At 41.7% G+C, this 18,557-nt stretch overlaps 1 protein-coding gene across 1 annotated transcript in view; it reads left to right on the forward strand.

Annotated features, from left to right (window-relative positions):
• gnao1a (guanine nucleotide binding protein (G protein), alpha activating activity polypeptide O, a) overlaps positions 1 to 17,945 on the forward strand; it is a 170,126-nt gene extending 152,181 nt beyond the window's left edge. Inside the window, exons 7-8 of the mRNA XM_079500987.1 lie at positions 12,720 to 12,873; positions 14,625 to 17,945. Of these exons, the coding sequence (XP_079357113.1) occupies positions 12,720 to 12,873; positions 14,625 to 14,812 (342 nt within the window). The 3' untranslated portion in view covers positions 14,813 to 17,945. The remainder of the gene's footprint in view (positions 1 to 12,719; positions 12,874 to 14,624) is intronic.
• Positions 17,946 to 18,557: the final 612 nt, after the last annotated feature.

The following is an 18,557-nucleotide window of genomic DNA, read 5'->3' on the forward strand; positions in this document are numbered from 1 at the left end:
TTAAACCGAGCCGTCTTGGGTGAATGAGCGGGTCCATTTGGTTACACTCCCAAAGTTAAATTATTACTGTGTCTACAGCCAATCGGCTTGCAATGTTTTTTTACCAACCTGACCTGTGTGACCAAAGTGAAGCGATTGGAGTGACTGGAAATGTAATGTATATCTTCAGGTCACACCATTATTAGACTCCAACATGTTTTATAATTGTTATTAATTTCTGCAGTTTGACTCACTAAATAAGGTAAATACTAGGGATGTCCCGATACACTTTTTTCGCTTCCGATCTGATCCCGATACCTCAATTTCTGTGTTAGCCGATACCGAATAGCGATACCAGTGTCGTGATTTCATGTTGTGTTTATAGCTATCTAGCTATATATCTCGTGTTGTGTTTATAGCAGACTCCGCACTCAAATGTGCACTTGCAGTTTGGGCAACTCCAAAGCAAATTCCACATGTCCCAACATTTTATTTACTTGCCATAGTGTCAACCCCTTACCCCTGTGTCGGATCTGAGGGACCCCACTCAACTAGGTATCCAAGGCGTTGCTGCTGTTGTAACCGTGCTCCTGCTTGCTGCATACTGTGTGTTTGAGTCAGATACCAAGCAGTCACCCGTCACCCAGTGTGACTGCATTGGCGTCATCAGAGTTAAGGTTGGAGTGAGTGTCGACGCAGCTTTATGTAAAGCGGGTAGGCGAGTGGGGAAATATAGTCCACTCTTCTGAGCCCTGATGCCCACTCTGTTTTGAAGCACAGATTTCCCTAGTGCCCAGAACTGCCAACCCATGGTAGTCTGTGTGTATTAGGCTACTTCTATCTGTCAGCGTAAAGTGATCAAGGAGCAATGTCACATAGCAAGATACACACACAGCCAGGCTGAAAACTCCATCTGAAGTTTAAGATCGGGAAAGATTTTGTGTTTAATTTACAGTACAGATCTGTAATTAGATGTAATGTCCCTGCAAGTAAACAATATTGCTTCTGAGATGTAATGGAGTAGAAGTACTGAAAATGTAACCTGACTCCGCCAGATGGATCTACAAGCTCACAATGCATCCCGATCAAAATGTCCGAAATAGTTGTGGTTAATGTATGTTTTGTAATAATAATCACAATCTACAAAGTAACTAGTAACTAAAGTTCTGAGATGTAGTAGAGTACAAGTAAAGTACAAATACCTCAAAATTGTACTTAAGTAAAGTACTTAAGTAAATGTACTATACTTTCCACCACTGGGAAATATGATATGGATGATGATCCAGGAATTGTTGATTTTCCAGGGCCTATATGCCCAACCATGCACATTCACTGTCCCTGATTGTGGAGTGAAATATTGTCTGTTGTTCACCAAGCTACCGTAACATTCAAGCTTCAAGTTTATTTAGTGTCCCCGAAGGGCAAATTGTGTTGCCGCATAGACAGTACAAACAATGAAACAGTACAGATAAAACAAACAGTTCACATAGCAGATACCAAAGTACAAAAGTGCACATAACCATTAAAGTGCAGGCGTTACATTGCTATGCGATAGGTCATAGAAAGTGTGTGCATAGACATTAGGCACGAGACCAATACAGTAAAAAGTGCTTATCATAAGGTTATCTCCTTGATCTACATCTATCAGCATTCAGTGTGCAAATAGAGACAGGGACAAAGGAATGTTTGTGCCTGTTTTTTGTGGCACAGGGGGCTCGCAAGCGAAGGCCGGATGGGAGAAGGTTGTACTCTCCGTGTAGTGGGTGAGCAGCATCAGAGCGGATACACAGGGCTTTGTTAAGCACCCGTTAAGGGGGAGGCGTCATTAGGCGTCCTGTGGCACTGAGTGAGTTAAGCACCTGTTTCATGCCAGAGCATGAGCTTTGGAACAGTGTAGTGAGTACAAAATCATTCAAGGTCCGTTAGATACGATATTGTTCCTTTGCTTTACGCGTGACCTTTTAAACACAGTACTTGGACTGCCGTTTGACAGAAACACATTTCAAGGTGTATGGTGTGGTGGCATTATGCTTCAGCGCATTGCACCACCACGCATTGAATGGAATAACTGAAAACGCAGATTTGAACCGGCCAAGCACAATGTCAGCACTCTCAACAGACAGGTGTGTGTGTGGACGCTGATCATTTGATTTAATGCTTAGATAGCAGAAGTACGTAAATAGCATTGTGTACGTACGTGTATTTGCAGTGGTGTAAAAGTAAGTACAGTGCTCAAGTACAATTTTGAGGTACTTTTACTTTACTAAAGAATTTCCAATTTTCTATACTTTTACTTCTACTCCAATACATCTCAGAGACAAATATTGGACAGTACAGAGTACGTCTACATGGCAGTATTGACACCTTTACTTGAGTAAGAAATGTGAGTACTTCTTCCTTATTGGTGAATGTGCTTTAACCCATTATGTTATAATTTAGCTATTGAAAAATAGCAGATCTACAAGCTCATAGCGCGCCACCGAGTGGCGCGCTATGAGCTTGTAGGTCCTGCTATTTTTTAAAAATCGTAAAAATGTGGCGCAAATCTTTGAATATATATTCTTTCAAAGTGAATGTTTTTAACTCAGGTCTAAATGGGTTAACCTGCACTGCCTTCCACATTCAAGGTTTTTGGGGGGTTTAAACGGGAAGGGCTCTCAAAGCTATGGTACAGTATCTATTTGCTAATAGGTGGATGGTTTCTTTTTATTGAATTTTCCCTCCACTCCTGTGCCAACCGTTCTTTTCATAATTAGAGAGCTACACTGCCTCGGGCAGATGATCAGCATGCATTAGGAAAAGGGGGGGGGGGGGGGGGAGTGTGTGCGTGTGCAGACTGTGCACCAGTGGTGGAAAGTAACTTACATTTACTCAAGTACTGTACTTTGTAGATTTTGATTATTACAACAACGAAGTCAAAACTAATTCAGACCTACATACTGTATATTCTTTCTTTGGCAATTAGAAAATAGCAGATCTACAAGCCCACAACAAATAATGTACATTTTATGTTTGAAAACGTGTTTAATTTACTTTTACTTTTGATTACTTTCCAAAACCAAACTTGTACTTGTGACAATTTCTAAAATGTGAGTAGTACTGTGTGTGTGTGTGTGTGTGTGTTAGTGATGTGCGGGCCGGCCCGTTGCCCGCAGGTCCCGCGGACGGGTCAAGGTTTTCAGCGCAATTATCGCACGGTGGGCGATAATCCCTCCCAAAAAAGGAGGGGAAAAAGCATTCCGGTACCTGCTCTCCTGTGTCTATACTGCATGTCTACTCCTGCTGCTGAAACCATCAGCTTGTTCTGTTGTTCATCAATGTGTTGCTTATGAAAGGTTTTTAGCCCCTGCCTTTTTGACCATTGGGTTATGAAAAAAAGATTGCCTGCGCATCAGTGTGTGTGTGTGTGTGTGTGTGTGTGTGTGTGTGTGTGTGTGTGTGTGTGTGTGTGTGTGTGTGTGTGTGTGTGTGTGTGTGTGTGTGTGTGTGTGTGTGTGTGTGTGTGTGTGTGTGTGTGTGTGTGTGTGTGTGTGTGTGTGTGTGTGTGTGTGTGTGTGTGTGTGTGTGTGTGTGTGTGTGTGTGTGTGCGTGTGCACAGTGAGAGAGAGAGCCAAACACAGTGGTGCTGTGGTGGAGGAGTTGGTGTCTAAGGACTTATTACTCAGAATTCACCTATCTACCCTTTCCACACACGCACACGCACACACACCACACACACACACTCCAGACATCCACACACACCCACACCACCAGGCACTCGTATGCCAGGCACACACAAACACTCTCACGGGACGGGAGCGCAAAATGTCACAATATCCTCTCTGTCCCTGCAAAAAAATAATGTAATGCCAACCCGCCAAGCCATCCAAAGAAAGGTCTTTCATTCTTTCTTCTTTCAGCAGACAATAGGCCGGCCTGCCTGCCACCACTTCTTCTGAGGTCACTTACATAATAAGCAGTCTTTTATCATCTTCTCCTAAAAGCCTACTGTAGGTCATTTAATTATATTTTATGTAATTTATCTCTCGCTGCCTTAGAATAGATGAATGGTTTCCTCTTATAGAAAGAAGCTTCGCCTCTTTTGTGATGTGACTCGTTCGTGGAAATAAGTTCGGGGAAAATAAATTGAATACCCCTTGAATAAATAAAGGAAAGCTGATCTCTCCTACAATGAGCTTGATATGATGACTGTGCATACACTGTGTAACGTTTTTGCTTAGCATTTTGTATTTTTCATATACAATATATGAACAGTATACTTGCTTGCCTTACTGACATCCTATATTAACATTGGCTAAATGGCTACTGTGACGGCCACGCCACTCGGACATACCCATAATACTCCCATATAGGCATGTCGCAACTCGCTATGACTCAAACATAACCACTGCTATGCAGATGACACGCAGTTGTATGTCCCCATCAAGTCACCCACATCTGGGAGCCTAGACAGTGTGAAAGCCTGTCTGGCGGACATAAACTCCTGGATGTCTCAAAACTTTCTTCAACTAAACTCAGATAAAACCCTCCAGAATCCACCCATATTCTGAAAGACAATCTTGCCAACCTCTCCATAAATGTTAAATCCACTTCGAAAAACCTAGATGTTCTAATGGACTCGGACCTTCGTTTTAATGCACAACCTGCTTTTTTCAACTTAGAAACATCTCAAAAATCAATTTTAGACAATTTTGTCTAGTGCCGATCTAGAATAGGTCATTCACGCCTTGATCACGTCCCGTCTTGATTATTGTAACGTTCTCTATTCAGGTTTAACCCAGAAATCACTCTCCCGCTTGCAGTTAGTGTAAAATGCAGCCGCTAGGCTTTTAACCAACACCAAAAAGCGTGATCATATCAACCCTGTCTTGATGTCGCTTCACTGGCTTCCGGTCAACTATAGAATTTATTTTTAAATTATTTTAATTTCATTTAAGGCTCAAAGAGGTCCTGCCCCTCGTTATTTCGCGGAGCTCCTGCCCCCTCATGACCCTCCTGGCAGCCTGAGGTCCGCAGGCAAGGGGCTCCTAAGAATTCGCACTGCAAACTATATCACGAAGGGTGATCGGGCCTTCTCCATCCGCAGCCCATCCGGATCCGGTTGTCTAGAGCCACAGATCCGCTATGCCGCAATGCCCATATACTTTATCTTGTACAATGTATATATACAAGTAAGACGCGTGAACGCGGGAAGCGAACGCAGCTGTTGTGGCAGTCGGATACACATACACACACAGAGCTTTTTTTTCCTCTTAATTTTTTTATTTTTTATTTATTTATTTATTTTATTCTTTAAAAATATATATTTTTTAGGGTTTTTTTGCGTGCGTGCGTGTGTGTGTGTGTTTTTGTGTGTGATACAGCTGCGCCCTCTGGTGGCGGGCGGGTGGTGTTACAGCGTGACACACAGACACACACACACACAGACAGACAGACATGATCTGCTGGGTCTCATAGTAAATGCTCACTGCGTTCGCAATCACTGCGTTCGCAATCACTGCGTTCGCAACTATATGGGACCAACCGACTTCAAACTTGGCGTGTGCAAGGACTCGAGGGAGTGCGGTGTGAGCCGCCAAAATATGTCCATATTTATTAAGGACGTTGTTTTAGAAAGAGAAGCAAACTATTCATGAGCAAGTCTACTCTGCATACATTTACAGGTGAAAGTTATTCTAGAACTTGCATCGAAACCGGAAACAATAAGCGGTTGCGTGCTGAAACCAGGGACGAAATGTTCTTATAATCGTCGTGGGGGCACAACGTTTCTGTTGTGTTTGAACAATAATAGCAATTCAAAACAGTTGTCCTCAAAACCACACCTCCAGTCGCTGTCATAAGAACGGGAGGTGCGCTCATGATCACGGCAGCAGAGCCTATTTGTGCACGGCTGCACGCGCACCTGCAGTCCATCAAGTATAATTTATGCTTCGTCCCGCGATGGTGTCGCGCACGCAGACCTCTACGCTCACAACAGTCGCATCTGCGATGCGATGTGAGCTTGTATATCAGCTGTTCTCTGTGCGCAATACTGTTGGGCTTTGAAGTATAAATGTCTCCTAGGGTGCATCTCAATAGCCAACTCACAAGAGGAGGTTGAATGGACTGAAACCAGCGCTCCCCAAAACAACAGGTTTGGAGATCTGTTGGGAATTGATTACATGAAACAGTCACCCGTGCGCCCAGTCCCAATGTTTGTAAACAAATAATTGGTCTATAAACACAGCGTGATCTGATTGAGGACCGGCAACCCCCCGCCCCCAGACCGGCCGAGCATGCCCAGGGGCGGGGGGAGGTGTTAGGAATGTAGAAATACCCTAAAATCATCAAGGGGGCGCGAGCCCCGCAGCCCCCACGTAGTCGTCGTCACTGGCTGAAACAATGAGGATTTATGGATTTGGGGAATTCTCTGAAGCTTATGAGCCTAGCAGTATTAGCAGTATTTTATATTTTTGCAAGCTTGTGGTAAATAAAGGGGAATTAAAGGATTTAGTAGTCCCGGCATGTTCCAGGGTTGACAGCTGTGATGAATGTTAACTAACACAGAGCAAATTATCCATGAGAATGAAATTCAGTCTGTTCCCCATTTCCGTAGTTGAGTGCTTGCTTCACAGCATTTTCCAAAAGCCTCCATCCCAAATCTGGCTAATTTGCAGACCGTTTTTGCACTACAACAGAGTCATGCACAATTGCACATAGTCATAGGCACTACGTTTTTACAGTAAAGCAGAAAATGTCTGCTAAACTGAAAGGAAGAGAACGAAATCCTACAGCAAATTAGTTTATCACCCAATTTTATATTTTTCTGCAGGAGGGTGTCATGCTAAATGTGCTGATACAAGCTCAGTCTCAAGACGATGCGAGTGAGATTGAAAGTAAAACCGGGAAAGCATGTACATTTTCACGTTGGCTATTCTAAAATAGCAGATGTAAAGCTCACAGCGCAGCACAAAGTGGCGCGCAGTGAGCTTGTACATATGCTATTTTTGAACATTTTTTGAAAACTGTGCAAAGCTGTGCTCGGGTCTCCGCCTTTTTTAAATTGATCACTCGGGTGTTGCAGACAGTGAAGGTCTGTAGTAGTAGCTCCATCCACCCAGGGACAGTGTTCCAGCCTTTGACTCTTTGTTTCTTTGGTTCCTGTGTTGAGCAGCAGGCACAGAACAGCATTAACCCATTTTGAGCGGGAACCCCTTTTGGTGTTACGTACATACATTATGTTATAATTTAGCTACTCGGTGCCGCGCTATGAGCTTGTAGATCTGCTATTTTTGAAAAATCGTTAAAATGTGCCTCAAATCTTTCAGAAAATTGTCATGATTTAGAAGACATTTTTTTAAATTTCGACGTCAGGCCTGAATGGGTTAAATGCTGTATTAATTAGTTGAAGCAATATTTGCCATTTATATATCAAAACAGTGCATAGCCTATATGGGGAACGCTCATCCTCATAGGAAACTATTCTAATATGAATAGATGCAGTGCTATAACCTGCAACGCAGGTTGAAGCAGCGACAGACATGAAAAGGAAATTAAATCAAAGGAGAGGCAGAGAGAGGAGAGGAGTGGTGATGTGGATGATGGCAGAAGACTGAGATGAAGAGATTCTGGGGCTCTTGTCCTATTCTCTTTGAGCTGTAGCTATTACCACAGTGTCTTTCTCCTCATGAAAGCTTGTGACGGATGTAGTCTTTCTTTTTACTCGCAATTTCATAGCCCTGCCACTCTCCTCCACAGTCTGCGATTCTTTCTCTTTCCTCCTCCTCCTCCTTTCTCTCTCTCTCTCTCTCTCTCTCTCTCTCTCTCTCTCTCTCTCTCTCTCTCTCCCCTCCCACATATTCGTCCCCACATTCTCTTCCTGTCTGTCTGCAATTGCCACAAAAGCTCTTAAGCCTGATTCATATGTTGTTGCACCCTGAAAATAGCAGAATATCCGAAAATACTTTCCGGTTTGTGTTTCTCACAGTTCTTTCTGATGAATCAGAAGAGCCGACAAAACCCCAGAATGATGGGGAAGCTGCGGGGAGGCAGAGAGGACGCTGGGCAATGTAGTTTACTTTGTCCCAGTGATAACTAATGCACTCCCAGAGAGCTGGTGAAGGTGAAGAGCAGTTTTATGGGTAATGCTGTGTTGGAGGCTGTGCCGGGAGAAGGTTTATGGGTAATTGGGTCTTTTTAGTGGCTAGACATAGAGGGTAATACAATCAGTGGGACATTTCGCCGTGCACCAGTGGGTTCCATTAGTGCTCCTTCTGTGCACTATAAGGATCCAGGTTGAAACAGCAGGATGTCCTTCCATATTATACGGTAACGGTTGATTTTGTTGACTAAAACTGACAAAGAAAATTCGCCGACTACCTTTTTTCAGTGATGAAAGGTTTTCGTTTCAGAAAACATTTTTCTCAATCTAAATAAAAACTGTTATGATGACTAAAACTGAGACTAAATATATTGACAATTTCATCAACAAATAAAAATTAGACTAAAACTAGAACTGCACTCTGTCGACTAGTGCCTACTTGCTTGTTGCACCCAAGTAGGCCATAAATGGCCTACTAGTGCGCAAGCAGAGCGTGCAAGTACTGTCGACCGCTACAAACTTTCAAATCTCAGCCTCTCTGTGAAAGAACGTTTGCAATATTGAATTATTAGGTTTAGCTATTTCCTACGTACCTAGTGTTTGGAGGTAAACAAGTAATATTTTGAAGTATGGTAAAAGCTTCTACCTATAAAAGAAATACAGTCCCATCGATTTAGAAGTGTCACATACTGTACATGTATACATAGGATTACATACATGTATACGATTTAGAAGTGTCACATACAGTATACATAGGATTACATACATGTATACATAGGGGCATTACCTTTAGTCCACCCGACACTGAAACATCCCTTTAATCGACACTGAAACATATCATCATTACGTCACCATCGTAAACCAATTATACCCTGGCATTGGTACATATCTTCATCACGTCATGGGACATACGCTTCGTAGCATGACGGAAAACATACCTGCACGGTCTGCTTCCGTATGTCCCGTGGCAGCATATGACGTAATGATTATTTATGCCTGTTATAGCAGGTACATATCTTCATCACGTCATGGGACATACGCTTCGTAGCATGACGGAAAACATACCTGCACGGTGCCAGCATATGACGTCATATCATATGCTGCTAAGGGACATACACATCGTAGCACCTGACTAATAACATTACTTGCACGCTCTGCTTGCGCAAGTAATGTTGTAGGGAGGGACTAGTGGAGACTAGTTCTAGAGCAGTAGAACTAAAACCAGTATTCACGCTCCGCCTCGTTGACAGCAGACTGTTGGGCGAGCGCTGGCACTTTGGCATGGGGGGTCAGATCAACATGAAATTAATTCTGTACTGGCCATATAAGGAGCATGTCTTGAGTGTACAGAGTTTGATGAGGTCATATCAACATATGGAATGTCAGAACAGGTCAGCTCCATATACAGTATGGAGATCTAACGGTGGTAGCGGGGACATTCTCTTGAGAGTACAGGGTTTGATAAGGGCCGGAAATTAATTTTCGGGCCTGTTGAGAACTCTAGTTTTCGCCGGACGCGGCTGCAACCGCTGCACTATTAACTTTGGGGCAGGCCCGTCTAGAGTTTAAATGTACAGGTATCAGTCAAAAGGGAGACATCGAAGAGGAAGGATGGATGGGGAAAGGATCAACATATGGAATGTCAGAACAGGTTCTGACATATATCCATATATGGAGATCTAAGGGTTTGAGGTATGAGGTCAGATGTGGAGTTGCTGGCCAATATTGATGACATCAGGGATCTCCATATATGGGCTTAATTGCGACAGAAGATCGCATATACTTTGACATCAGATGTCATAGTGATGTCACGAGACCCGGGCACCATATATGGGGGCTTTCTCATATATGGGGATTTTGACTGACGGGAATTTCACATTTTCATAGTAAAAGCCACCTTCGGTCGCAACAAGTCACCATGTGTGACTCCGTTGGTTGGTGTCACAGACCCAAAATAACTGCTCTTCTAGCTCGTTGTGAACTTGTATATTTATTTATTTTCGGCATGCAGCTAAATGAAAATCAGCCATTTCAATGTTATCACAGCCCACCAAAAAATATTTTTTGTCGACTAAAATCTTGTGATATTTGGTAGTCAACTAAAACTAGACTAAAAGTAAAACATTTCAGTTGACTAAAATATGACTATAACTTAACAGTTAATGTTATTCAAAAGACTCCTAAAACTAAAAGATTTGCTGTCAAAATCAACAGTGCAATGTGCAGCAGAGCTCTCTCCTTACATGGTTCTCACTCAGCACACAGACTTTCGTGGAGGGAGGGAGGGAGGGAGGGGGCCTCCGCCTATAACCCGGGGGCCGGGCAAATCTCAGTCTAAACAAGATGGAATATTTTCCATGTTGCCCCTGGAATGGCCCCAAAAAATAGGCTTTCTTAAGTTTAAATAAAAGCTTCAGAGCGAGTTCTTTGGGTCCATAACTGCAATCGTGGAAGGGGGGGGGGGGGGGGGGGGGGGGGGGAAGTGAATGCAGGAAATGGAGGCTAAAGATCTACTTGCCTGCACTCACTGAACTCTCTGGAGAGTCAAAGTGATGGGGATACCTAGCCTCTCATATAGCGATAGCGATACTAATATCACTGCATACAAGTACGGTATGATACAAGAGAACTGTAAGTATTATTTTTTTAGAAGAGGCAAACTAATATTGTTTATGCTGTTTGCTTTGATGGAATAATTGAACGCCGTAATATGATTTGATTTGGGTGTGTTCTAAATAAAGTAATTTATTTGTATGTGTAAACTTGAAACATTATTGTACTGTAAAAAAATATGTTTTCCCTTGATCTTTCTTTTTTTAGTATAATAGCATTATTTTTACTATAATTAGATTACTACGCGATAATCAACACTAACACTTTATTTAGAACATACCAAAATCAAATCATAGTACATCGTACACATGTGTTCAATTAATTATACAATCAAAGCAAACGGCATAAACAATATTAGTTTACCTCTTCTACAAAAATAAAACGTTAAAATAAAAAGATTGTTACAAGGCTGCATTCTGTCGCGCGTGCCAAGCTGTCATTCTCTTGTATTATTTCCCACCACGGAGTAACCTCGCATTTCGGAGGACAGTCAAGACGGGCAGTGTCGGTAGGCCAATCATAGGCCGGCGACGCATTACCATGTCTATGCTCGGACGCAAAATAGATTCACGCGTGGATATATAGTCTCGTCCCTCTCAGTGTTAGATGTTTTTCTGCAATGTCCCGCCTCATATTTGCATACTGGGCCCTGGTTGGTTATAGCCTGGTTCCAGACGAATCTGGTTGGCTCGTCACCACTTCGGCCGTGAAGTCCTCCCACAATTGAGAGGGGCCAGCCTTAATCTGCCTGGGGCAATAAGCATTGCAAAGGCGATACCAGTGACTCAGGAGGTAGAGTGGCCGCTTGGGAACAGTTGGATCCTGGGCTCCCCCAGAGTTAGTGTCCTTAGTTAGTGTCCCTCGAAGTGTCCTTGAGCAAGACTCTGAACCCCTAATTGCTCCCGATGTGCAGGTTGGTGCCTTGCATGGTTTCCTCCGCCTTCAGTGTATTAATGTGTGTGTGAATGGGTGAATGTAATGCACAACCTACCGGTATGTATAGCACCTTGGATAAAGGATCTACTGTAGGCTATATAAATCCACCATTTACCATCTTGTTAGTTGTTACCAACACCCCCCCCACCCCCACCCTGTTCTCGGGTTAATAATCCACCTCCATACTCCACCTTTGCAACATCTACCTGCTTTGGTACAACACCTTTGTGTGTGTGTGTGTGTGTGTGTGTGTGTGTGTGTGTGTGTGTGTGTGTGTGTGTGTGTGTGTGTGTGTGTGTGTGTGTGTGTGTGTGTGTGTGTGTGTGTGTGTGTGTGTGTACGCTCTTATTTCACTGTGTGTTCGTGTGTGCGTGCACATGTGTCACTGAGTGCTGACTTAGTAATTACTAATTACCTGTGTCTCCCACTCTGCTGTGACTCTTTTTTCCATTAGTGAATGGTGTATTTACTGTTCATGAAAATTACAATAAAGCACCACATGGACAGCTAATTGTGTGGTTATTGTGCGTGCGTGCGTGTGTGCGTTATACTCTGCCAAAATAACTTCCACCTCTCTCCGCCTTTCATTCACCAATGTTTTCTTTGGAGATGGACAAGGAAGCAGATCATTCACTCTCATCAGACAGCTCTTACCCTCTTCATCTTCCTCATAACACAGCATTTGCAGCTTTTGCAACTAACATGTTTGTGTTAGTTGGTGAACTTATAGGTTTCTGGTGCTTTGTGGAATCTCTACTGCAGGGCTGCCAAAATAATTCTGCTTAATCGACCCGCATCCCTAACATCAGCAACTAAACACATCTCACAGATACAAAAATATTCAAACCAACGAGCATCAATAGCAGCAGCAGCGATTCTGTGACGCTTATGTGACGCACACGGAACTGCCTCTCACATGAGCAGACGCCTTAAACAATTCCCAAATACTGTGGTGTCGCCGTTAAGCATTGATTCACTTGATTCACATACGTAAGTCAAGGTTAATCCTCCTTTTGTCCTTCCACTCTTCCCTTGTTTCTTCCCACCACCAACCCTTCTCCTCTCCCTCTCTCTTCTCCTCTCCCTCTCTCTTCTCCTCTTCCTCCTCCAGAATCGTATGCACGAGTCCCTGATGCTGTTCGACTCCATCTGCAACAACAAGTTCTTCATCGACACCTCGATCATCCTCTTCCTCAACAAGAAGGACCTGTTCAGTGACAAGATCAAGAAGTCTGCACTCAGCATCTGCTTCCCTGAGTACACAGGTGAGTTAGTGCACGTAATCAGTGCTATAGGGATGGGACAATTATCTGTATTATCGCGATAGATTTAAATTTATCATTAAATAGTCCTCTTCACTAGGATGAATTTCCTTTTGTTGAACTGCAAATTCAGTACCACATAAGAGTGTACCAATTTGGTTCTTATTTCACATAAATCAATTTTGTGTAAACGCAATGCGTTGTAGATCTGCTATTTTTGGCGAACGTTAACCCCAGAATAGGAATCCTGGGGATTTAAGTGTTATTTTATTTATGTATTATTATTATTATTATTATTATTATTATTATTATTATTATTATTATTATTATTATTATTATTATTATTATTATTATTATTATTATTATTATTATTATTATTATTTAATTTGCTGCTTTCTTTCATTTTAGTGATTTAGCTATTTTGACAGGGGGTGGGGGCATTCGAACATGAGGCTAAATATGTAAAAAAAACAAAAAAACAATTGTATAGCGATTTCTTTTTTATTATTTACTATAATCCTACTAGACCCCAGAAAATTACATCTGGCCACACAAGATCACAGGATCTACTGAATGTGAAGGGGGTACTAGGGGGATGCCTTACTGTGTCGTAGGATCAATATGTTTGTCACCTCCCCCTTCACATTCAGTAGATGTTCGAATGCCCCCCTGTCAAAAATAGCTAAAATCGCTAAAACGAAAGAAAGCAGCAAATTTAAAAAATAATAATAGTTAACAATCATCTTTTACTTTCTCTAATAACAACCTATAAAACATGAACCTTGGTTGAAAAAAACTAAATTCTATATTTTTTTATATTTTTCACATAATTTTCATATTGTTCCATCTCCCTAATCAGTGGTGGAAGTACTCACATTTGTTACTTGAGTAAAACTATCAATTCCACAATGTAGAAAATACTTACAATTACAATTAAAAGCCTGGTATTCTGAATTTACTTGAGTAATAAGTAATGTATTGGTATCAAAATATACTTGGTACCAAAAGTAAAAGTATACCCATTATGCAGAATGTCCCATTTCACCAGTTTTCAAATGTATAAAAATCTTTTGAAGATAGCAGATCTACAAGCTCAGATCTGCTAATAGGCAAAGTTTAAATAAGGCGTCTAAGAGTCTATTTGGTTTCATTTTAGTTAAAGATCTATAAGGGTCCATTTGGTTATCAGCTCTTCCATCATTTAGGTGGGGACCACCTGGAACAACCCCTACCCCCAAGGTCCCTTTTTGAGAATCACTGATTTAGCCGTTTTGCCGCCGAACACATGGAACACGAGAACCTACTCTTTCTTCCTTCTCCGCCAAACGCGAATTTCTCGGGTTTGAATTGTTTAATCGCTTTTTGATCCGTTTCGATGGCTAGCTGATGTTGCTACCGCAAACAACACTCTGGGACACAAACACACAATGGCCGCGGCCATTTTGAAGATGCGCGCATCCACTTGCATTGTCCGCTCTGTCTTCAGAGGCCTGTATCTCGGAACTGACATTGAGGGGGCAGATTTGGCCCAGACAAGCGTTTTCAACGGCCTGTAGCAGGCGCTGTGATACTCGCGGTCCACTTTTTCCACCACCGACCGAAAGAACAACCACCAGTGATGTCAACACACACGGAATTTTTCATAGTAAAATGCGATTACGGATATTTGGTTATTCAAAGTAAGTGTTACGCGCGATAAAACCTTGGATGGTGGCGGGAAATGGGTTGATCTTTTGCCATGTCTCACCATGCAGGCCCCAATACCTACGACGACGCTGCAGCCTACATCCAAGCACAGTTCGAGAGCAAAAACCGCTCTCCCAACAAGGAGATCTACTGTCACCTGACCTGCGCCACGGATACGGGAAACATCCAGGTGGTGTTCGACGCCGTCACTGACATCATCATCGCCAACAACCTGCGAGGATGTGGCTTGTACTGAGCATGCCCAGACGAGACGACTGCAGCAGTCTCCTCCTTATAACCCTTGTTCTGCCCCCCTCCCGTCCCCCTCCCCCTCCCCCTCCTTCAATCCTTACTTATTTTCCTTATTTCCTTCCATCCTTGCTCCCTTTCCTATGATGACACTCCTCTGGAATTGATCATGATAATGATTATCGTGATTAGAAAGAGTTACAAATGAGGGGGGAAAAAGGATAAGAAAATGCAACTTGGTAAATATTGATAATGAGGATAATTTAAAGCAAGAAAATAGGCATACATATATAAATATATTTAATGTTTTTAGTTCTTGTCTTCTTTTCTCGTTACTTCCTCCCCTCTTGGCCTATTTGGGCTCGCTGCCACCAAGCGAACAAATGGATTTGGTTTAGTGAAAAAAACACAACTCTTGACGCCTTGAAAAACTTCTAGAACAAAGTTGATGAAAGCCTCCTCTCCCATGCCCTTTTACTCTTCTCTATTTTTCCGTTTGTTAATTTTTTTCTCAGTTGCCAAACAAACCTTCACTCGGGTTTGCATCGTTTCTATTTTATTGCTATGACTATGATTCATGATTTTGTTGTTGTTGTTGTTTGCTCATACTGTATATGTTTATATTTATTACATAAGCATCAGTCAATGCTGATTCTTGTTCACATTTTGCCTCACCTGACTTGACACCTTTGTGTGTTTATTCTCTTAAAAGTTTCGGTTATATTGCTCTTTTCTTGCCGATTGCATAAAGAAGGATTTAGCTGACAAATTTCGTGCAACAATGACGATTGCACTATAGCCCAAGGCAGGTCAGCCAACACCTCATGCATAATCCCTGCTGAAAGCCGACCACACTGATTTGAACCTTAGTCTAGTCTGATGTGTTCATAATAGCTAATTATAGCTATTTGTGTTGGCTAACTTTTTTTTGTTTTTTAAATTTGTATTGTTTTGCTCCCCGCTGTCGTGCATGGGGTTCTCATGGACAGCAAGGGGAGACTCCCTGTTCCTAAAGTCATTGGTTAACAAAGGGGCCACCATGGCTTAGCGAGAGCCAATATGGATGTGCTAAAGTTCCATAAGGTTGCCGTCGTCATGCCACACCGAGGCTGTAGATAGTGAGTGCATCACGTTATTAGAGCTGTACCTTCTTCACTACGTTCTAATCTCTAGATCTACTAACGTTTCTCCATGTAAAGGGAACTCACTTCCTGTTTTGATTATCTTCATGGTTGGTTAATTTATTAATTTATTTATTGCTTGATTGATCGATTGATCACTTGTCCCACACATAACTCTCTCTCTCTTTTTCTCTTTCTCTCTCTCTATGTCTCTCCCTCACACCTTTTAATCCTAGTCATTCCTCTACATGTCTCACCACCCATCTCCGTTTCTCCTTTTTGCATGGTACCCTGACGTCCTGGTTTTTGGGGCCAATAAATGGTCAAATGATTATGGTGCCCTCTCACACCCCCCCCCAACCCCCTGCCTACCTTCACCTCCCCCCTCCCCTCCTCTCCCCTTCCCCCAACCCAATGCCCTGACACTGATAGCATGAGATTCTCAAGCCTTTGTATAAAGAGAACAAGTTAATACAATACAACAAAAGAACTATGCTTCATATAGGTACTACTGTTGAGAAATAGTGAAAAACCCGTTTTCATAAAAATGGCAAAATACAACCAAAAAAAATTAGAAAAAAACAAAAACGAAAAAAGGAGAGAAAGTAACGGCAAGGAAGATAGACAGCAGCAGTGGACGAAGAGGAGGCGGGGTTTGATTTTGAGGGGTGATGCAATGAAAGGTCAAGACATCACGGTCTGAGGGGTCAAAGGTGAGAGGTTAATTAAGGTCATTTGGATGGCTGTTTGTCAAGGGTAGAAACAAATGTGTACATATTTTGGCTTCTGGAAGTGAAACCAACTGTGGTGAGGAACAAAAAAATCATTGACTAAAAAGCTGATTATTATTACAATAATAATAATAACAATACGAACATGTCTACAACAACACTATCGACTACAACGATGACTTATGATGATTCTGTAATAATACTATTAAAGGTACGGTATAAAGGTTCGTGTGCTTTGTAGCTATACAGAATGTTTTTGATTTTAGTTTTGTTTGTTTTTCTCGATCTCCCTTTTTTAAATGAAAAACAAAAAAAAAGAAATACATTTTGCAAAAATGTTCCCGGTTTGCAAACCCAGTTCGGAAAAAAGCGAGATGATTACGAAACGTGATTTCAGAACTGAACCTGTGTTGTATTGCTCTGAGCTGTGCCCACCTACTCTCCTGTTCCGTTTTGCCTGTTTCCCTGCATTAGAAACTGTGTTTTCACTTTAGCCTGAACTCAGAACGTTTAAATATAATATAATGACGATGATATCTATTTTTTATTATTTCAGGAAGAAAAAAAAAAAAGAAAAAGAAAAAAAGAAACACTTTTTTGGGGGTGGGCGGGTTAGAGTGCGTTTTCTCGTCGCGTCCACGTTGGGTGGCGTGTGCGTGTGTTGTTTCACACACATCGATGCTGTAAAAAGTCATGCTCATTCATTCATCTTCTCATTGCTTTCTTTTTATTTTAAGTTTCACACACACCTTCCAGGTCTACAATGAAAAGCACAGTTGGCACAACGACACACACACCAGACACTTTGCACACACGCTCCCACATAAACCCACAGAAACACGTAGATTTTGGAAAGAAGATACCTTAACCATACATAATGTGCTATTCCTCATCGGTCTATCTATCTCTCTCTATATCCTTCTCTTTTTTGCCTTCTTGTTTTCTAGTTTATATAAAAATTGTATACTGACATGATACCGTTTTTTGGTTTTCTGTCTTCATCTCTTTTCTGTTCTTTATCCTGTGAATGCTTTTTTGTGCTGCTTCTCTCTCTCTCTCTCTCTCTCTCTCTTTCTCTCTCACTCTTTCTATTTCTGTATCTCTCTCTTTCTCGCTCTCTTACTCTCTCTCTTCCTCCTTTAGTGAATGGTTGTTCTTTCATGTGGGATGTCTGTGCTGGAAAAACCAATCGAATGTAGTGTTTACATTAAAAAAGCCACCGTTTTCATGACTACAAAAAAAAACATCTGGTGTGTGTCGTCTGAGATTATTTTGGTCGTCTCTAGTTTCAGCTGAATGTTCACAGGCCATCAGAGTAAAAGTACTCACATGTTGTACATGAGTAAAAGTATCAATACTTGCAATGTACCAATGTACCCAAGTACATTGTACAAGTAAAATTCAAAATGTACTTGAGTAAAAGTATTGGTATCAAAATGTACTTAAAGTACAAAAAGTAGAAAGTACTCATTATGTAGAATGTCCCATTTCACAAGTTATTGAAATTAGCAAATCTAAAAACTCACAATGCATTGTGAATTACAATAGTTTTCAAATAAATGTAGTGAAGTAAAAGTACAATATTTGGATCAGAGACGTGTGATTTGCGAGGTGTAAACCGCGGCCAGACCGTCTCCAACTGGCTGGCTGTTTCCAGTACAGGCCTAATGGCATCCGTTAAAACTGTGTTATAATTAAGAGTTCATAAATAGATGGATAGAGATGGCCGATGACGTGTGACGATATTTATTATTCTTTTTTACGCAAATTTCATCCAGTTCAGTTCACGTTCAAGTAGTGGAGTACAAGTATTGGAAATTGGAAATACTCAAATAAAGTAGGCTACAAATACCTCCAAATTTTACTTAAGTAAAGTACTTAAGTAAATGTAGTTAGTTTA

This window comes from Electrona antarctica (assembly GCF_951216825.1).
Source record: "Electrona antarctica genome assembly, chromosome: 5".
Lineage (NCBI taxonomy): Eukaryota > Metazoa > Chordata > Actinopteri > Myctophiformes > Myctophidae > Electrona > Electrona antarctica.